The sequence below is a fragment of the Tachypleus tridentatus genome, chromosome 8 (genome assembly GCF_004210375.1).
Source record: "Tachypleus tridentatus isolate NWPU-2018 chromosome 8, ASM421037v1, whole genome shotgun sequence".
Taxonomy (NCBI): domain Eukaryota; kingdom Metazoa; phylum Arthropoda; class Merostomata; order Xiphosura; family Limulidae; genus Tachypleus; species Tachypleus tridentatus.
The window spans coordinates 153,306,544-153,330,002 of record NC_134832.1 but is presented as its reverse complement, the minus strand read 5'-3'; the positions used below and the strand labels follow the sequence as shown (position 1 = coordinate 153,330,002).

The following is a 23,459-nucleotide window of genomic DNA, read 5'->3' as shown; positions in this document are numbered from 1 at the left end:
ACTGCCTCTTCAAGTCGCTTTGTGAAGATTTTGAAAGTGAGCATTCAAGTGTATCTCTTCAAGAGAAAAATATAAACATATTGAAATGCTGCAAAAAGTTAAATGCTTTCAAAAAAAAAAGTCACATTTTTGGTGTAGACAAGTTAAAAGAGGGAATCTTTCAAATTTTCCATCACTAGAAGAAATGGTAGGTGAGGATGAGTCCATGTGTGTGTGAAGAAATTGTGGATCATTTGGAATCAAAGTCATTTGATGGATATTTTGAAGGAGAAATGGAAACTTCTGAAGAATGGATTATGAATCCATACTCATTCAATTTGGATAATATGTCAGATGATGAAGAACTGAAGGAAGATCTTATTGAACTGCGCATAAATCGAGTTCTTGAAATGCAGTTTGAAAGCAAAACTTTGGAACAATATTGGTGTTTGGCAATGGACATGTTTCCAAGACTTTGTGAAAAAGCACTACACGTGCTCATCCCATTAGCAACGACATACTTATGTGAGTTTGGATTTAGTGCCCTTTTGTCAATCAAGACAAAATCTAGAAATCACTTGGGTGCACAGGTAGACTTGCAGATTGCTATCAGCAACAAAGTGCCACACTTTGAAAAACTCGTAAGAAATAAACAGGAACAAAAGAGTCATTAAATTTAAATTGGCTTATGAACATTTGAACATTTCAAATTCAAAGAAATTTCATTTCATGCATGGATGAAAATTTATTTTTTTGTAAGCCATGTAGGGTTTACGTAACTTAGTTTGTTGTAATATTTTTTCTTTTCCAAATGTTTCATATTTGTTTATATATCATTAAAAAATAATTATAACAATTTGTTTTGGCCACCTTCACCTTTATTCTTAAATAAATAATTACTGTGAGGGGTGCAAGAACATATTAAAATTTTTTAGGGGTGCAGGGCATAAAAAAGGTTGGGAACCACTGACATACACCAAGAAAATGACTCAGATGGAACACTTTGAGTGGATATATTCAGTATGGTATAAGGGGGTTACCAATTAATGTTTTTGGCCTGCATCATCAGTTGATGTTGTCTGTACTGATCTCAAAGCAAGAAATCAATCGACGATGGCTGCCTCTTTATAGGAAAACATTAACTGATGATGGCTACTGTTTAATGGTTAAGAAAAATAGAAAATAAACTTATATGTTATTGGTTTTTAGGGATATTTATTTAAAATATATTAATATCATAGTCAAATTAGGTCTAATTTAAAAACTTTTGAGTTCTTTACAAAACAATAATTTTTTGGCTTTTATATTTCTTCCCATTTAAGCTACAATATTTGGAAGAAAGTCAAAAATAAAACTTAGTTTCACATTAGCCATGGATTGTGCATTCAAATATATATAGCACATGAGCAACATAAAACTAGTCTTTTTTTCATAAAAACATCCATGCATTCAAAATTTTGAGGTTTACTTTAGAACATTTTCAGTCATTAAAAGGTGATATTTTACAAATGGATGCTAAACAATTATTTTGTAATTGTAAAGTAACCACAATTTACTATTTCTTTAGTGTTAATATTTTAAGAAATATTTCAAGAATTAAATGTTACTCAATGTAAAGGGGAGCTTTGACAGGTTTATAATACCACATTTTTATAATACAACAGAAATCTAACACTTACATGACAGGCTATCAAAGCTCCAATCATCCAGCCTACCAGAACTATTGGACGTTTTGGAAACTCTGTTTTTAACTGTAAAGTTACAAGGACATTAAAGGTTATAGCAATTACATACTCCACACAAATATGTGTGTCTACAAATGGTTGAACACATTTTATCATACACTAAGTTTTAAAACGAAAACACAAAGATATGCATGAAGGTATACAGGAGTATAATAAAAAAAAAACAAAAAAAACAGTTTTACTCAAGTTCTCTATAGTTTTGTCCTAAGCCAGATAGTGTCATAATGACAACTTTAAAAGAAAAGTACATACCATTCTGCAGTATGAGGAATTTGAGTATAACATCAACCTATTAAGTTTATCAGATATGAACATCATTAAAGAATGCTATAAAGTTACAGCATAAGAATGTCAAAAGTACAAGACTGCTTCATCAACCAAAGCAATCTTCTGACATTCTTTGAAAAAAGTTACAACTTAGGTAGATAAGGATAAGAGTGTAATTTGGTGTATCTGGATTTTCAGAAAGCATGTGACATGGTGCCATATAAAGGCTTTTAAATAAAGTTATCTCTGTTGGTGTGTTGGGTAAGTTAGCTAATTTGATAGAGTAGTGGCTGAATGGAAAAAACAGTTGTTATGAATGGATTTTGCACAAACTGTATTAAAATCACAGGTGGGGTAGCTCAGGGCTCTGTCTTAGGTCCATTGCTGTTTTTGATTTACATCAATGGCATAGATCAGTGGTGCACAAAGTCCGGCTCACGATGAGTTGCCGAGTAGCCCTCAATGTCCAACGGGAAAGTCAAACATAGAGAGTTCATGCACTTAGAGTTTGCGCCTGCGCGAAGATTAAGTGCTATAGAAGAATATGCATTAGATTAGATACTGGATGGTTCCATATTTGTGTTGAGCAATAAAGAAAATTTAATAATAAAATCTCATTAATGCATAGGCATTTAATCTTTGGCTTAATGACGTAATATTTCTGTAATTACGAAATCTCACGTGTTCCAATTGTTCTTAGAAATTTACTTACAAGCCCTATTTTGATATTATTTTGTAACAAAAATGGCAGCTAATCGTAAAAGAAAAGTTGATGACGAAAACCGGCAGTTTCATGATGATTGGACTGCACAATACTGTTTTGTTCAACAACAGAAGAATGTGATTTGTCTGCTCTGTCATTCGACGGTAGCAGTGATGAAGGTATCCAATATAAAACGTCATTATAAGTCGAGGCATAAAGATTACCACAACGTTGTTGGTGATGAACGAACAGCTCGAATTGAATCTCTGCAGAGGTCACTGAATCACCAGCAGAACGTTTTCTCAAAGCAGTCAGCAGATTTAGGTGCAGCACGTGAGGCCAGTTACGATATTTCGTTGATGATAGCGAAATCTGGCCAACCATCCACAGATGATGATTTTGTCAAACAATGTATGATTACTGCATCAGAAAAGTTATGTCCGTAAGCAGTTCACAAGCTACAGATGGTGGCTTTGAATCGTATAACAGTTCAACGAAGAATTTCACATCTCTCAACAGATGTGACAAGGCAACTTACAAATAAAACAGCCAACTTTGTCCACTTCTCTTTGGCAGCAGACAAGTTGACTGACATCAGTTCAACAGCACAGCTACTAGTTTTTGTTCGTGGTGTGTCATCATCATTTGATATCACAGAGGAACTAATCTGCATGGGTTGCATGAAGGGTCAGACAACTGGGTCTGCTCTGTTCGAGGAGACAGTATGACTATGTTTCATTGGATTTCACGAAACTGGCAAGTGTGACAACTGATGGAGCACCAGCCATGACCAGTAAAAGTAGTGGGCTGGTAGCACTGTTGATGAAGCATCAAGGAAAGCAGAACAGACAGTTGGTGAAGTTGCACTGTATTATTCACCAACAGAACCTGTGTAATAAAGAACTTGGTTTTCAGACACTGATGGCGTTAGTGACGAAAACCATTAATTTCATCAAATCACGAGGGCTCAATCACCATCAGTTTCGAAGTCTTCTTGAAGAAATTGATTCAGACTATGGTGACCTTGTGTATCAATGTGAAGTACACTGGCTGAGTCAAGGGAAGATGCTCAAAAGATTCTGGGAGTTGATTAATGAGGTGATAGAATTCCTCAGAAGCAAGAACAAAGACAGAAAAGTGATTTCCATGACTGATCCAGCATGGCAAGCTGATTTGACCTTTCTGGTCGACATGGCACAACACTTGAATGATCTGAATTTGAAGTTGCAAGGCAAAAATCAGCTTGTCTGTCAGGTTGCAAATCACGTCTCAGCTTTCAGGACAAAATTGCAGTTGTTCCGGCAGCAAGCAGCATCAGGCAACTTCGTGCACTTTCCCTTTTTCAGGCACAGCTACAGAAGAATCAGGACATTGACACACAAGTTTATGTTGGGAAGCTAGATACCTTGATTCAATCCTTCAACTCACGGTTTCATGACTTTAACCAATGCACATTGTTGATGAAACTTTTTGCTGATCCGTTCAATGTGTCGGTGGATGACTTATCAGCAGAATATCAGCTCGAACTTACTGATCTCCAGGCATCTGATGAACTGCGTGCTATTTACCGAGAAAACAGTTTGCGTGACTTTTACAAAACGTTACCTGATACATTTGCTAATCTGAAAGAGAACTCGCTTGTCCACACCAGCATGTTTGGCAGCATGTACTTCTGCAAACAGGCTTTCTCGCATACAAAACTGAACAAAAACAAAACTTGCAATCAGCTGACTGATGATCATCTGGAAGCAGTCTTGCGTCTTTCAATGTCAAACATCAAGTCGGACATTTCTAAGCTCGTAGATGACATGCAACACCATCCATCGCACTGACCTTGTAACAGTTGACATATCATAACATTTCTTAGAATAATGTGCAAACTCTTTGATGTAATCGTTATTTGTGTGTTCTTAAATGTGATGTCCATCTTGTGTGAAACAACTGTGGGACGATTTTAATCTTCACTTTTTTGTGGCCCCCAACGGTTACGAGAAGTCTGTTCGTGGCCCCTGACTCAAAAAGTTTAGAGCACCACTGACATAGATGAAGGAATGGTCAATAAATTACTCAAATTTACTGATAATAAAGGTGTTGGGTGTTGCTGGCTGTGAAGAGGATGCTGTTGATTTACAAAATGATTTAAATCATTTAGTGAGTTGGGTGAATAAATGGTACAGATAGCCCAGTTGCTTTGCACCATAAAACATCAAATCAACCAACCAATTTAATTATAATAAATATAAGATAATTCATGTTTGTTAACATATTTTGAATTTAAGTATAATTTGGATGGGAATAACTTTAACAATGTTATGAAGAAAATGGGTCTTGGCATAATAATTCATCAGTCTCTAAGCCCATCCAATCAGTGTGCTGTTGCTAGTGGCAGGATAAATAGAATTTTAGGTTGTTTCCACATAAATATTGAATACAAGTCAAAAGAGTATGATTTCATTATATTGGTCACTTATTAGACCACATATGGGATATTGTGTTCATCCTTAATTCAGGGAAGTTATAATTGAGGTGTTTGAGATTGTAAAGGGAAATTATAGGATCATCTTTTTTCATTTTCAGTGGTGATGATAGTAAGACTAGAGAACAAAAAATATATATTCTGGCAGGGTATGAATCATCTTCAGCTAAGACACTTATGTTTTTAACAGGGTGGCTTATCTTTGTAATGGTTTGCCTTCAGATGTAGAAGCAGTAAATGTGACTTTAAGAGAAGGCTTGACACAAATATTGTGACTTTAAGAGAAGCTTTGACACAAATATGAATGATTAAGACTGGCTTTAGGATTTTGATGTTCTATTTTATTTATTACTAGCTTAAGTTTATTTTAGAAGAAGGGACTCCCAAAATGGTTCCATGTTGTCCCAGAACATCATGTTATATGGAAGTTAGAACACAAAATTATGGCACAAATAAGAAAGAAAAAAAAAGTTCTAATGTACTGATAGATTGTCTTAAGAATTCAGAAAACTTTTGAAAATACCAGAAAATGTAGTGACTGTTAGTAAGAACTCCAGAGATTTTTGTTGACAAACATGTAATGTGCAGTTTAAAAGAAACTGAAATTAAAGCCCTAATAAAAAAATAACCCTCATATATAAGAATTATATTTACAGCAACCAAAAACATACCTCTGCTACTTTGTTTCGTACTGCACTAATGATATTTTCCAAACACGGATTGATATCAGCTCTTTTCACTTCACTGGACAAAGGGGATGACACTGTTATCAGTTTACCCATAAGTGACAACTGATTGTGTAAAAATCTCATACGACGGGACTGACTGCTCCAAGACACTGCTGGCCCATTCGGTGTCATTATCAGAAAAGGGTTGTTGGGAAGTCGTTTCTAAAATCACAGATTTATTCATTAAACTGTTTCTAAATAATAGACATTCCAATGCTCACTAATTTGTTGAGATGACATTCATGCAACACACTGAGAAATGAAGTAATATGTATCACCAATATTAAAACAGAATTATTACTGTCGGTAATTTCAGGCTTCCTCCACTTGACTAAAGAATACAAAAAAAAAAACATGCAACATAACCTAAAAACAAAATTACAGCTGTTTTTAGTACCTTAGCTCAGTTAACAGGTTTTATGAAGCCTACTGCAAAATGTGTGGCTACATACAAACTGCTGTAGATATTTCAGTGAAACTGTGTGCACACTATGGAATAACTTTTTGATCCATCAAGGGCAGACAAATTCTACAATAAAGACTAAGTTCAGACACTCCATAGCTAAGAGTAGTATGTACTAGAATTTTCTGCTTATCAAACATAAAGTTGTCCATCTGCTGAATGGGCAATCCCATCAGCATTATGCTTTGCTGTTGTTTCTGTTTAGTGGGTTAATAAATAAGGTGTGTGTGTGTGTGTGTGTGTGTTTACATTCTGAATGTTTTCTTACAAACCAAATTACTATTTCATGAAATAATGACCTTGATCTTTGACCCTAAATTATGGTTCATTCCCACCTCTAACGTAAATGACCTGTGTAATTTGAATAAAATCAGCTGATTAGAACTGTACATTATCATGCAGAAAGTAGATTTGTACATCCCATCAAACTTTCAAAAGTAGGGGGAAGGGGAAATAACCAAACAACATATCTCCTACAGTATATGCATCTTAATCAAACATGCAAAACAAAAAATAGACACTTTTACCATTTGTACTTCATATGTATTTATTGTCAACAGATTTGAGTCTCTCTATAAAATTATGATCCAAATTTAATATGCAATGCTTGCAATCTACCAATAGTCTTTCAAATGTCTTTATAATGAAATGACTAACATCAACACTATAAGTAACAAAACATTTAGACTAAAAATATAAAACCCAACTTATCGTAAAATGACTGGATTTGTTCAGGACCATGAAATCTATCAAAGGTAACACATACCGATTCACAGTATAGGTCCACAATCTCATATCCGAAGTTCCGAAATTCGAAAAGCTCCAAAAACTAAAGTTTTTTTCGTGGAGTCTGGAATGTCAGAAAAACAGATGACCCAACTCCAGACCCACATCACACCTGAGTGACATGGCAGCGTGTACCAGCTGTGTCTCAGCTGGTCACACGTGTCTACTGATATTTTTTCTTGCTTTTTATTTGGTGACTGTTTTTAATTTTACTGTGAGCTGCAGATACCCCAATAGGCAACAGTGAGAAAAGGAAGCATCTGACATTATCAATAACACAGAAAGTGGAGTTATTGTAGAAGCTTAATCGTGCAGTGTCTGTGCGGTGTCTTATTGAAGAAAACGATGTCAGAACTACCACTGTACATGATTATGGGGTGCTGCTCTGGACCCTACTTGGGTGACACGTTTGTTCTAAAATCCGAAAAATTCTAAATTCCGAAACATAATTGGCCCGAAAGGTTTCAGAAAACGAATTGTGGCCCTGTACTGATTCTCTACTATTAACTTATAAAGTTTCAATATAAGATGAAGAATTACAATATGATAACATGTTACTTACAAATATTCATCATGTATTTGTTGTTTATATCTGGTTGTAGAGGAGGATATAGTGAAGCAATACAATATCCAGGTTATATTTTTTAGGTTATTACTATTGTGACAATAAGGGGTAATGATTACTTAAGAAAAAGTCATATAATTACCTCAAACAACTGACTATTTTGCTGTTCAAAATAATTTATTCACATTACTAGAAACTAGTATAAGAACTTTCTATTAACTCTAGAAAACTGTATATTTATTCAAACCACAGAACATCATAATACTTACAGGTTTGTACAAGTTCAGCATGTGTAATACAGGGTCCCACGGTCTTTTTAACAGTAGGTTAAGAGCGTCACTACTTGTTGGTCCTGACTGGCACACAGGACTAGACTGGATATGATTCATAAACCTATCCATCAAACTTGGAACCTGTTAAAAAGGACCACACCAAACGATGCTGTTTGCAACATGTGAAAGTTCTAACCATTTGACTTAGATGTATGTTTTACTTATGTAAAACTTTTAAAAATTGGTAAAACAATAGATATCATTTCAAACATAACCAGCTGCAGTATGAGTCATGTTTAAAAGTATTATAAAGTTATCATATTCCAAAAATGTACTATTTTTATTTATTATTACTATTATACTTTATATGTTTCTAAAGATTACTAACAACTTACTTACTGATTTATCAGTCCTAAAAAACATCATGCATTTAAAAAGAAAACACACTCAAGTTTACTTAACAATACAATTAACATATTAAAATAAATTATAAGCTGCAGACATGTCATGAGTTTGAAAATGAGGATCCCATAATTGGAACCTGCTAAAATTAGATGACAGTCTCACAACTGGAATAAACCCAGTTTATAATTATAACAAGTTTGATAAAATTAAAATGTGTAAATTTAAATATGCATCTCCAGGTAAGTATTGTCACCAAACACCAGTTTCAGATTCACTCTTCACAGACTTATAAGACTGATTTTAAAGATTACAGGACAAAAAATTAACACTTGTGCTGTCAAAATGTTACACGTATCTCATTTTTGTCGAGCTTCTAAATTTTGGCCATTTTCAATCAAAATTACACAATTCAAACAGGAATGTCTTTGTATTAAATAAAACAAGTTAAAAACAAACAGGAATGTCTTATTGTTAAATAAAACAAGTTAGAAACAAACAGGTATGTCTCATTGTTAAATAAAACAAGTTAGAAACAAACAGGAATGTCTTTTTGTTAAATAAAACAAGTTAGAAACAAACAGGAATGTCTTTTTCTTAAATAAAACAAGTTAGAAACAAACAAGTATGTCTTATTGTTAAATAAAACAAGTTAAAAAAGCTTATGTTATTCTGTAACTAATCCAACATAGAACAAATTGAAATAAATTTATCCCTAAATTAACAGTTGTATTTGTTTTTATGTAGTACACACGTATAGACGTTCCTTATTGACATCAACCTGCAGATGACCTACGAAGGTCAAAATGTTGTTCTCTGCTTTATCAGTAAAAGTGCTAATGCCCATACCAGCCATTCCAAGATACATTTTTATTTCAAGTGGGTTTCTTATCATCAAGGATGTACAGACATGGTTTAAACTATTAAACACAATGCAGTCCACATACTAAGTAATTTTGTATTTTTATGCGTTACAGCATTGATAATAAAACATGGTTTAAATTTCTCATCTTTTATGAAAAATACAGAAGGACCACAACAGTAATTAGTCAAATTAATTTTCATATTTGTGGAGTTTGTATGTACTCAAGTTGTATGTTATTAGGAGCTACCACTAAGAATTTCACTGAACACCACTGAGCAGCAACTAAAGTCGTGAAAATTATCAATTAATCAAAATTAGTTATTATAATCACTTATTTTAAATTATTCCAATAACTGATAAATTGAAATTACATCTAAAGTTTCAATTGTAAAAACAATCAACTAATCACAGTTAGGCTTTCCAATTATTTACTGTTAGTGACTATCCTAACTTGTAAGTAATTGAAGTATTACTATTATGTATGTTTCTGTTAATTCTCTCTCAGAGAACAGGTCAAAGGGTGCAGGTCATGAAGTTTTAATTATTTTCAAGAGATAATTACCAATACTTTATCATCACTGTATGTTAATACAATTGGCATCACAACATAATTTAAAGTTTAATATTACATATGCTTTAATTCATTAAAAGAAAATATTTGAAAAAAATGCAAATATATTCTATTTGTTTGTGTCATATTTACAACCTAAAATATATTCTATTTGTTTGTGTCATATTTACAACCTAAAATATATTCTATTTGTTTGTGTCATATTTACAACCTAAAATATATTCTATTTGTTTGTGTCATATTTACAACCTAAAATATATTCTATTTGTTTGTGTCATATTTACAACCTAAAATATATTCTATTTGTTTGTGTCATATTTACAACCTAAAATATATTCTATTTGTTTGTCATATTTACAACCTAAAATATATTCATTTGTTTGTGTTATATTTACAACCTAAAATATATTTGTTTGTTTGTGTCATATTTACAACCTAAAATATATTTATTTGTTTGTGTCATATTTACAACCTAAAATATATTTATTTGTTTGTGTCATATTTACAACCTAAAATATATTTATTTGTTTGTGTCATATTTACAACCTAAAATATATTTATTTGTTTGTGTCATATTTACAACCTAAAATATATTCTATTTGTTTGTGTCATATTTACAACCTAAAATATATTCTATTTGTTTGTGTTATCTTTACAACCTAAAATATATTTATTTGTTTGTGTCATATTTACAACCTAAAATATATTTATTTGTTTGTGTCATATTTACAACCTAAAATATATTTATTTGTTTGTGTCATATTTACAACCTAAAATGTAAAATAAAAACCTCCCACTTTTTTATTTGCTGAGACATCAAAATATTTAACAAACCTACCAGAGTAGCCCCTCCTACTAGTGCATTTTTATTACCTTCAACAAGTGTTGTTGCAACCACTGTCATGAAAAGAAACTGATACTTTGTAGTCAGTAATAACAACAATAAAACAATACTTTGTAGTCAGTAATAACAACAATAGAACAATACTTTGTAGTCAGTAATAACAACAATAGAACAATACTTTGTAGTCAGTAATAACAACAATAGAACAATACTTTGTAGTCAGTAATAACAACAATAGAACAATACTTTGTAGTCAGTAATAACAACAATAGAACAATACTACTTATTTCATTTTGTATTTTTCCATCCTTACATTTTTGTGGTGGAAGTAAGGTCAGTCATAGTAATTGACCCTGTATATAGATAGGACACAGAAAATAATAGAAAAATGGGAGATTTTAAAACCTATGAAAATTAAACTTGAAATTTTTTGATAAAGAAAAGTATTTTTAATTTGAACATGAAAATCACTTTGCACTTTGAGCAGTCAACACTAACACCATATATTCATGGATTTGTGATGTTTACTAAAAGCTTCAAAACTTTTAGAACAAGAAGAGAAACACAGGGATCTCATTTGTATACACCCGAGGGAATTCTTAAAAGTGGAATCCCTGGAGAAAGGAAGAAACGATTGAAAGCCAAATGAACAATAAAAACATTGAGGAAGTTGAATGAAAGATAACGTGTCCCCATGGACTAATGACCTTAAGCCACACAGTGGTCAAACCATGCACCCGAGTCCCAAAGGAATGCATCTGTGATCTGTGACCAAATTTAAATCTAGCTGTGAAGAAAAAAGCAAAACACCCACCAAAAAATAAGCTGTGACCAACCATCACAAGATAGAAAGAAAGTTCAATGGGAGAGTCCAAAGATACCCAAACAGAGAGCCATTGGTCGTGAAGGACCCATGGTAGGGACCTCCTATGAACCTGGTCCAGGGGTACGAGTGGAGTCTGCAAAGACCACACCCCCAAGAGTTACAGAACCTCATGAGTAGAAAGCAAGTGAACAAGCAGGTGATTCAAAACAGCCTGTGCCTTAGAACAGTTAAACAAGATAAAGTTAGGTCCAAATGAGATGGATACATAAGAAAACACCCAAATAAACAAGGAACCAGGTAGAACAAAAGAAGGACTTCACCAAAAAGATCAACCAACCTATCTGAGCAGTTTTGAGAAGGAACTGAGATTATGACAGGCTGACTTCTGTGTGGAATGAGTTAGAAGAAGCCAGTCATACATATGAAAGAGAAAGAGCAACCCTATGGCAAAAAGATGGATGGAAAAGGTTTGCACCAACTGGAATACATGCATTAAAATCACATCTGTTTGAAAACTGCAGAAATTTTCTTATGTAAGAAGACATTAGATGATTTGTAATAAAGTAAGATTATACAATTTGGAAATGGGTTGAATGGGGAACAAAAAACTTTGTAATAAGTTTAATACAGTAAGAAATGTAAAATATTTGGAGAAGGTTTTGTCATTATTGAATACAAGTAGCTTACTTTGATACAAGTTTTTGTCTCTAATTACATTGTTTTTAACTTTCTGATACATAAATTTTTTATTGATTTGCACTAGCTGTAAATTTGAGATTTTAATTACGTGAGTTTACTCTTTAGTGAATAGAAACAGTAAATTTCAAAACATCCTGATGACTCAAATCTTTAAGGAATATCCTTTTGATGTGAATTCTATTTAAACATTGTACGTAAATGAATTGGCTAACTGGCTACTTAATTGTTTCTAATTATAGTCTTAATAGGTTTTAAATATAAGTATTAATACCCTCAAATAACTGTAAAACTTCTTTTCATTATTAAATTATTTTATTTACAGAAATCAATGTAGGATTACTGCACATTTGAAAAACAATAATGGTAATGATATGGTAATATTTAGTCAACATTAGCAATTCATCCAAATTACCTTTTTCAGATAAAGCAATGTTTCTTGTCAAACTGGTTACATTCAAAAAACGTATAATGAAAAAATCACGGGTAATCAATAATTACTTTAAAAAACAGAATATAAATGAAAACAGGAAAATTGATACCATGTTAGAATAATGTAGTGGTTGAAAAAGCTATGAAGATAGTGCACACCCATCTTATTTTTTTTAAATGTACGAGCTGCAGGAGACACATACCAACTGATTAAGTTATTTCCATGTAGTTAATATATGTACACTACTTTTATCAACATAAAAGGTTAACATCAATCTTAATAATTTAATCAATTATATCTACACTCTCGACTTACATAACTACTTAGTACAGCAATACCTCGCACAGTACAGCTTCAATCAATACAGAATTCACTATAGTGTGGTTTATAATTTCCAACTGATGATTCAATTAGTACCGAATGATTCACTACAATACAGCTGTATTTATATATGTACATGTCCCTGGGTCCTTTTTATTATGGCTGACATTTTTCTGAAATGATCTCCATGAATTTGTGTCACTCACTTATTCTAGATCTTTCTGCAAGCTCATGCACATTTATATACTGTAAAGTACAAATCTAAGGTCAGCTGTTTCTTCTTGAGCATGGGTGTATCCTTCTTGATATTTTTACAGATCCCTTTATTATGAGTGAAAAAAGAAAGTGTGATGATACAGAATCAAAGAAATGTAAATGGTTTACACTAAAAGAGAAACTTGAAATCATCAAGTGCCATGAAGAAGGTGCTTCGTTTGCCAAATCGCATGATACAAAGGAATAAATGAATCATCTGTAAGAACTGTAAAATAATCAATACAAAAAGCATTGATTCATAATATTCGCATTGTAGGCAAAAACTCAAGTGCAGACAAAGATGCTGATGAAAAATTTCCTAATGAATTTATAGAAATTATTGAAAAAGGTGGGTACAAAGATAACCAAATTTATAATGTTGATGAAACGGGTTTATTTTGGAAAAAAATGCCTTCTAGAACTTTTCTATCAGAAAATGAAAACACTCAGCCAGGTTATAAGGCATCAAAAGATTGTTTGACACTTTTGTTAGGTGGAAATACATCTGACAATTTAAAATTAAAACCCATGCTTGTGTATTATGAGCAAACCCCTCAAGCACTTAGCAGCCATGCAAAGATGACTTATTTGGCTTACAAATAACAAAGCATGAGTCACGAAAACTTTGTTTAAAGACTGGTTAAAGAGTTATTTTTGTCCTGCAGTTGAACATTACTGCAACGAAAACAAATTGAGCTTTAAATCTTTGTTGTTATGAGATAATGCACCAGGCCATCCAATGGTACTTTGCGACTTTAATAAAAAATGTCAAAATTCATTTTCTTCCACCTGATAGATCTCTACTGCAACCAACAGATCAAGGTGTCATTGTGACATTTAAAGCTTATTATTAGAGGCAAACTTTTTCTCAAGCAATGAAGGCCACAACTAGAGAAGCTGCACTATCTTTGCCTGAATTCTGGAAAAAATCACAACATCAACGAAGCATGGTTCAAAGCAAGAGTAACATGAGAGCAGTATGAAAGCATGTTTTGCCTCATTGCGTAAGTGATTCCTGTGGCTTTGAGTCCAAAATTAGGGATGTTTCTGAAGATGTCATCAAAACTGGACTCAATCTTGGATTCGAGTCTTTGGAAGTGGCTAATGTTCGAGAGGACACTGACGCACATTCTCAAGCTCTCAACAATGATACGTTCCTTAACTCAGACCAAGATCGGACATATGAGGAAGAAGAAGAAAGTCCAGAGTAAAGAAGGTGCTAGTGAAAAGTGGGAAAAAGAATTTCCCTTACAGGAACTTGAAGAAATGTTTAGAGCAGTGGAAACTTAATTACAAATCATGATCCAGACGTAGAGTGCAGCATTAATGACCAACAAGCCTTAGAAAATGTTACTGAGAACTCCAGGAGGGAAAAAAAAAAAAAAGATGGTGCAACTTAAATTAGATGGATTTTTCTTTAATCAGTAAACTTTTAGTTTTCATTTTTCAAAAGAAAATTTTCATTGTTTTAATTAGAGTTAATAGACTTTAATATTAATTAAATAGACTTAATTATTTCTACTATGATGAAATTCCTTATGATACCCATGTGTCATTATTTTTCATATTAAAACTATTCCCTGTTCAGTGATGATTCAATTAACGAGGTAGTTTTTTTCCAACGTGTTAACCTCACTGTGCGACGTATTCCTACACTGATAATCTTTGGATTCTTCAATAATACTAGTAGAAACTAAACACTTGCACTAGTTTTCAAACACAAACCAAACTGATTTTGAATAAAACTAAAGAACCTTACTTTTGACTTTAAAGTTTGTAAGACATCCAAATAAGCTGCCAAGTAAGGAAATGGAAGGTTTTCAACTATTGTCTGATAAAGCCACAGAAGAAGCTTGTCATCCTGAAAGTTTAAATAAATTACTTATTATTTTCATTCCATTATTTACAAGGTTTTATATCAATACTGTCACCTTTTCTTTTTAATAAAGAAATTTCAACAGTAATTTCTTCCATCCCAGAAGTTTAAAAATACACATTTCACGTGATTACACTAATGATAACAACATGGAAACACAATTCTTGCAAAACAATATAACATCTTAATAAACAAGTATTGTTACCAAAAAGTAATTTTAACTCTAATTTTACAATAAGTAATATTAACCAAATGTCCAACACACTATCAGTATTGGTACACCTCTAATTTTCAATTGCATAAAATTTATTCTTCTGCAGAATTTACATGAGACGTAAATATCTTGAAATGCATAATCAAAATAAAGAAAAAAAAATTTAAATACACCCCAGAGCAGTGTTATCTTTACTTGGGCCCAACATGCTTCCAACCTTTGACAAAACTTTATAACTTACAAACCAATATTCTCAGATTCTGGTTGTTTTTAAGTGTTTTATATGGTATTGTCCAACAACAGATAAAAGTATTTGTCACTGGTCTTACTGTACTTTAATTTTTAAGGTTTTATTTTTGCAACTTTAAATGACACAAAAAGTACATACATAAAACACAATAAAATGTTCTTTAAACAATATTTTAGAACTCAACTAATATTCTAAAACAATTATCAAGCACTTTTTTCAGGCATTAACAAACCACGATAAAGGTTAAACACTCCTTTCAAACATACAATTTATGTAGCAAGGTATACAATGGCCATCAGAGGTCATCAGTCATTGTATAGGGTAGTGCTTAATATGCAGGAATGGAATGAGAAAAAAAAATGGCTGATGCATATTATCCATAATAGTTTCAAATCTCTTCTTATAACCATCCAAGAGACATTTATGAGCTATGCATAACATGCTTCAGCCATTTTGTTCTCACACTGTCACTACATAAAGACCTTCGGTTTAGCCAAAAAAACATCACTAAAGAACTGATGAGTAGTGTAACAGCCAAATGTTCCAACTCTGGTGTCAGAAGGGCTAGCTCTCCAATGGTGGAAGTTGTTGTTATAATTTATACACCAAAGTGTTGTATTTTAACTTGTGGAGTACAGAAGCAATATTGTGTTTCACTCAGTTCAACAAATGATGTCTGTTAAGATAAATCATTATGCCAGGCTAAAACTGCTGCCTTTAGCAACTGCCGTTCATTATAAAATATTTGTTGGTATTGTTTAAAAGAAAGAGAATGGAAACATGTAATAAAAATTAGTATGATCCAGTCATACCTTTTTATAAAAGGCCTTGTACAGAAACAAGGTTGGGATGAATACATAAAACTATAAAAAGTCCCAAAATAAGAAGCCACTAAATCAACATTACAAGCTTATTGGAATAAGCCACTCTTAAGATTAATGACATTATTCAGTTTAATTGCTTCTATTTAAATCTGAATTCATGCCAATCAAAAGTAATCCAATATTTAGTTGTAAATAAATGTTATTTTTAGAAAGAGTTGGCTACTTACGTAGTGAATTTTGTATAGTTTTGTCCCGTCATGTTTCTGTACTTTATGACATTACCAAACCTGCATCATATTCATTTTTTATTACTTGTTTTCATTCTAAAACCTTCTCAAAGTTAAACACACCTATAATGATAGAACATTAAGCCTTAATCAGTTTTTCTCTCTGGTTTTCACATCCAATAATAAAACATAGATTCAATTTATATTAATAAACAGTAAACTTTATAATTACAAGAAGTTTTATCTGTGGTACATCAAGGGTATGATATATTCCAAGGTAAGAATTTCATACGAATCTCCAATCTACCCTTAGTCACATACAATAGCTTGCATTCTTACATTTCTCAGACTTTTTTTCTGTTACCCAACCATTTAACAAAATACCTTTTAAACAATAAATTATTTAAAATGATTGCATTTACAATTACTTAAAACATCAGTGATCAACTTGTACATAAAATAGTTGAGAAAGGTTATTGTGTTTCTCGTGTTATAATTCTACATATAACATTATAGGCAAACTTAAACTGTGTGATTCATAGAGATGAAGGTGAAAAAAACTCCATTAATAAATGTACTACACTATTCAACTGTAGTATCCATTACATTTGTTTATTACCATATACCAATGGGTGTTCAATATCTTTACATTGCCTGCAGTGGCTAATGCTAGTACTAAGGGCTATTACTAACAGCTTGAAGATATCTATTAGTTATGATGAATAATAGCCAGAAAACACATACCCAAGAGAAGGATGAGAAAACCTGGCGAATTCTTTGTGCTGTCTTGTCAACAGCAAGCCGTCTCATGACCGGTTCATTATTAGTGCCTTCATAGGTAAGACGAGCTAAACGGTCCGTGTTCAGTATCTTCACTATTTTATTGAACAACCTATTCTGAGCAACTGACCACCCTTTCCTGTAACGGAAAGTTTCTGACTTCTGTTAAAAGTGAACTAATAAGTATGAAAATAAATATACAAGTCAAACTTTTCTATTCATCACTGACTCTATTACAAACTTGTAAGATACAAGTATTAGCGTATAAACCATTCAATCATTTAACCAATAACAGCACAAAATAAACACAAAGGACTACTATTACTGTGAACACTGACAAAGACTTTCCTACCTGTGAAAATAAATGTAGATAGAATCATTAGTTCCTGATATATTAACCGTATGAAACAATCATTAGCTCCTGATAAGTTAACCGCATGAAACAATCATTAGCTCCTGATAAGTTAACCACATGAAACAATCATTAGTTCCTGATAAGTTAACCGCATGAAACAATCATTAGTTCCTGATAAGTTAACCGCATGAAACAATCATTAGTTCCTGATAAGTTAACCGTATGAAACAATCATTAGTTCCTGATAAGTTAACCGTATGAAACAATCATTAGTTCCTGATATATTAACCGTATTAAACAATCATTAGTTCCTGATAAATTAACCGTATTAAACAATCATTAGTTCCTGATAAATTAACCGTATTAAACAATCATTAGTTCCTGATAAATTAACCGTATTAAACAATCATTAGTTCCTGATACATTAACCGTATGAAACAATCATTAGTTCCTGATACATTAACCGTATGAAACAATCATTAGTTCCTGATACATTAACTGTATGAAACAATCATTAGTTCCTGATACATTAACTGTATGAAACAATCATTAGTTCCTGATACATTAACTGTATGAAACAATCATTAGTTCCTGATACATTAACTGTATGAAACAATCATTAGTTCCTGATATATTAATTGTATAAAACAATCATTAGTTCCTGATATATTAATTGTATAAAACAATCATTAGTTCCTGATATATTAATTGTATAAAACAATCATTAGTTCCTGATATATTAATTGTATAAAACAATCATTAGTTCCTGATATATTAATTGTATAAAACAATCATTAGTTCCTGATATATTAACTGTATGAAACAATCATTAGTTCCTGATATATTAACTGTATGAAACAATCATTAGTTCCTGATATATTAACTGTATGAAACAATCATTAGTTCCTGATATATTAACTGTATGAAACAATCATTAGTTCCTGATACATTAACTGTATGAAACAATCATTAGTTCCTGATACATTAACTGCATGAAACAATCATTAGTTCCTGATACATTAACTGCATGAAACAATCATTAGTTCCTGATACATTAACTGCATGAAACAATCATTAGTTCCTGATACATTAACTGCATGAAACAATCATTAGTTCCTGATACATTAACTGTATGAAACAATCATTAGTTCCTGATACATTAACTGTATGAAACAATCATTAGTTCCTGATACATTAACTGTATGAAACAATCATTAGTTCCCGATAAATTAACTGCATAAAACACAAGTATTGTTAACAGTTCACTCATCTAAAAATTTATAAACAAAAGAAAAGAAACAAAAGTGTGACATATTTTTACTGTTTTTTAAATAATTCCAATTTATAACTTAAAGTTACCTTAAATGTTATGTTATGAACACAATTTTTGTTCAGACATATTTTATGTTATAGCCACAGTTACAGCCACTAGTAATGGGATTACAAAAACAATAAATAATTACTTAAGTATATGAAGAACAAAAAATCAACTATATTTGAGTACATAAAATATAACACCACAATCTTTGAAACACACAATTTGTTTTATAACTACATCAACTTGAACTCAAAAAATACATTTTTATTTTACTAAATAAATAAATATCTATGCTACAGCCACATAATAATAATGTTATATCACATAATGAGGGACATTTACGACATAGCACAAACTCAGGTTGTTTCAAACTCTATAAGGAAACTGTCTTATAACTAATCTTGACAAATGTAAATATTCAGATCAACCTGCATAACTAAAAATATCCAAACCTAACTTTAATGGAATAAATTATATAATTACTAAAGATATGGTGAAGCTGCTAATGTTTCTTCCAGTTAAAAATCTGATCAAACCATAACACAAAATAAGAATTCTGGGCTTGAAACATTTTTTGGTCAGAGTTTAGTTAGGAATCATGCTAAGTTTCATCCTGATAAAAACAATAGACAGGTGTTTCCAGTACTTAAAACCCAATAACTAACATGTTTAAAACACTGAAAAGTCTAACAAGGGTTAAAAGTTCAGGCAAACTACAAATACAACCAGGCCTTGGGGCACATAACACAGACTTTTCAGAATTACATTCAAGATTTAATTACAGTGCGTCACTGTCAATGTGTGTCAATAAACTTTGCAACAAAACATACATTATAATTAAACTTTTATTATGAGTTTGAATTTCTTAGTTTATGTGTGTGTTTTCTTATTGTAAAGCCACATCGGACTATCTGCTGAGTCCACCAAGAGGAATCAAACCCCTGAGATTAGCAATGTAAATCTGTAGACTTACCAATGGGTGGTGGTTTTTAGTTTGAAAAGGAAATATTAAATATGTTTTCAATATTCACTTTTTGTATCATGTGACACTTCTTCTCTACAAATTAAACACTTTATTTTTTCCTTATTTTATTTTCCAAGTCTACAAGCACTTACACACTTGTACAATAGACATCCCCAAGTCAAAATAAACATTTATAGCATCCCTTCTTCTTTCTTTAGCCATAAATTGAAACTTACATGCTCCCCTCAAAGCACATGCTGTATATATCTAATTCTCTGTGACATTTGCTACTCAATTATCTATAGAAAGAATAGATCAATATGTATTTTCTTTCAAGGCCAGCTCATTTGCACAATCAGTTTTAAGTTACAGTGTGTCAATCACACACTTTGCTATCATGGATATTACATTAACCAGGTAAACTGTAACAGTTTTAGGACAATTCTTCATTGTTTTTGATATTTTGTTACTTAATTTGCATATTTAAAATAAATAAAAATTGAGTAAAGTACTATCAACAAATATGGTTAACTTTGAGACAACAAGAAAACAAAAAAGGTACAAGACCTATATGTAAATAAAATGTACAAGTTACTTACTTTTAAAGTTAAATAAGAAAAAATGAATAACAACAAGATACCTGACAGCACAACCACATTTCACTCATGGAGAATGAAGTAATTTAACAAAATGTTCTATTAACTGTGTTTAAACAAAGCTAACTACAGTAATAGTTTATTTTAGTGTTAATCTGACAGTAAACAATAAATCTCAATAACCAGGAGATTTGCATTATATTTAGCTGTCATAATAAAAAGTGTAAACTGTCTGTAACAACAGGTAGTCAATTTAGGAAGACAAAAAGGAGAATGGCTTTTCTTTTGTAGTTACAAGATCAATCAAGGGTGTAAAAACATAACACAAAATACAAAGTGAAAAACATTTTTATATTCATTTCTAAAGTTGTATGAAATTTGAAAACTACAAAATAACAAAAAGTATATTTAAATCTCACTTTGCACTTAGAATAGTAAAGACTATAGCTCCATATATTTACAGTAAACAAAACATACCAAGTTTTGTGAAGAAACATGTATTTTACAAGTTATAGCATGTATAGTTTCATGGATACGTAATGAAATGACTGAAGCAAAACACAGAGAATTAAACAGAACTTTTGAACCTGTAAAAGAGTTACATTTCTACTGAAATATGCTGAACCAAGTTACTGTCAATTGCTACTCTTTTGTGAGTGAAAACTAGTATTAAAAAATTACTATTTCTTTAAATATGAAGATATTTATTACAATACTGAAACACTACACACAATAACAAAAAGCACAATACCTTTTAACCATAAGTCAATTCTTGTGAAAAGGATAACTGTCTTTCATTGGTATGTTACACAATTATCAAAACCAACTTGTTTGTGTCACTTTCCCACACAATTATCAAAACCAACTTGTTTGTGTCACTTTCCCACACAATTATCAAAACCAACTTGTTTGTGTCACTTTCCCACACAATTATCAAAACCAACTTGTTTGTGTCACTTTCCCACACAATTATCAAAACCAACTTGTTTGTGTCACTTTCCCACACAATTATCAAAACCAACTTGTTTGTGTCACTTTCCCACACAATTATCAAAACCAACTTGTTTGTGTCACTTTCCCACACAATTATCAAAACCAAATTGTTTGTGTCACTTTCCCACACAATTATCAAAACCAAATTGTTTGTGTCACTTTCCCACACAATTATCAAAACCAACTTGTTTGTGTCACTTTCCCACACAATTATCAAAACCAACTTGTTTGTGTCACTTTCCCACACAATTATCAAAACCAACTTGTTTGTGTCACTTTCCCACACAATTATCAAAACCAACTTGTTTGTGTCACTTTCCCACACAATTATCAAAACCAAATTGTTTGTGTCACTTTCCCACACAATTATCAAAACCAAATTGTTTGTGTCACTTTCCCACACAATTATCAAAACCAACTTGTTTGAGTCACTTTCCCACACAATTATCAAAACCAGCTTGTTTGTGTCACTTTCCCACACAATTATCAAAACCAACTTGTTTGTGTCACTTTCCCACACAATTATCAAAACCAACTTGTTTGTGTCACTTTCCCACACAATTATCAAAACCAACTTGTTTGTGTCACTTTCCCACACAATTATCAAAACCAACTTGTTTGTGTCACTTTCCCACACAATTATCAAAACCAACTTGTTTGTGTCACTTTCCCACACAATTATCAAAACCAACTTGTTTGTGTCACTTTCCCACACAATTATCAAAACCAACTTGTTTGTGTCACTTTCCCACACAATTATCAAAACCAACTTGTTTGTGTCACTTTCCCACACAATTATCAAAACCAACTTGTTTGTGTCACTTTCCCACACAATTATCAAAACCAAATTGTTTGTGTCACTTTCCCACACAATAATCAAAACCAACTTGTTTGTGTGATCTTCCCACACAATAATCAAAACCAACTTGTTTGAGTCACTTTCCCACACAATTATCAAAACCAACTTGTTTGTGCCACTTTCCCACACAATTATCAAAACCAACTTGTTTGTGTCACTTTCCCACACAATTATCAAAACCAACTTGTTTGTGTCACTTTCCCACACAATTATCAAAACCAACTTGTTTGTGTCACTTTCCCACACAAGTATCAAAACCAACTTGTTTGTGTCACTTTCCCACACAATTATCAAAACCAACTTGTTTGTGTCACTTTCCCACACAAGTATCAAAACCAACTTGTTTGTGCCACTTTCCCACACAATTATCAAAACCAACTTGTTTGTGTCACTTTCCCACACAATTATCAAAACCAACTTGTTTGTGTCACTTTCCCACACAATTATCAAAACCAACTTGTTTGTGTCACTTTCCCACACAATTATCAAAACCAAGTTGTTTGTGTCACTTTCCCACACAAGTATCAAAACCAACTTGTTTGTGTCACTTTCCCACACAAGTATCAAAACCAACTTGTTTGTGTCACTTTCCCACACAATTATCAAAATCAACTTGTTTGTGTCACTTTCCCACACAATTATCAAAACCAACTTGTTTGTGTCACTTTCCTACACAATTATCAAAACCAACTTGTTTGTGTCACTTTCCTACACAATTATCAAAACCAACTTGTTTGTGTCACTTTCCCCCACACAATTATCAAAACCAACTTGTTTGTGTCACTTTCCCACACAATTATCAAAACCAACTTGTTTGTGTCACTTTCCTACACAATTATCAAAACCAACTTGTTTGTGTCACTTTCCCACACAATAATCAAAACCAACTTGTTTGTGTCACTTTGATCTTCCCACACAATTATCAAAACCAACTTGTTTGTGTCACTTTCCCACACAATTATCAAAACCAACTTGTTTGTGTCACTTTCCCACACAATTATCAAAA

At 32.1% G+C, this 23,459-nt stretch overlaps 1 protein-coding gene across 6 annotated transcripts in view; it reads right to left on the bottom strand.

Moving 5' to 3' along the window:
- Nucleotides 1-23,459, bottom strand: part of LOC143223773 (uncharacterized) — a 100,544-nt gene that overhangs the window by 52,586 nt on the left and 24,499 nt on the right. For all 6 annotated transcript variants that reach the window (XM_076452181.1, XM_076452187.1, XM_076452185.1 and 3 more), the window contains exons 5-9: nucleotides 17,333-17,507; nucleotides 14,957-15,058; nucleotides 7,982-8,125; nucleotides 5,842-6,060; nucleotides 1,659-1,730 (exon numbers count right to left, since the gene is read on the bottom strand). In XM_076452181.1, the coding sequence (XP_076308296.1) occupies nucleotides 1,659-1,730; nucleotides 5,842-6,060; nucleotides 7,982-8,125; nucleotides 14,957-15,058; nucleotides 17,333-17,507 (712 nt within the window). The remainder of the gene's footprint in view (nucleotides 1-1,658; nucleotides 1,731-5,841; nucleotides 6,061-7,981; nucleotides 8,126-14,956; nucleotides 15,059-17,332; nucleotides 17,508-23,459) is intronic.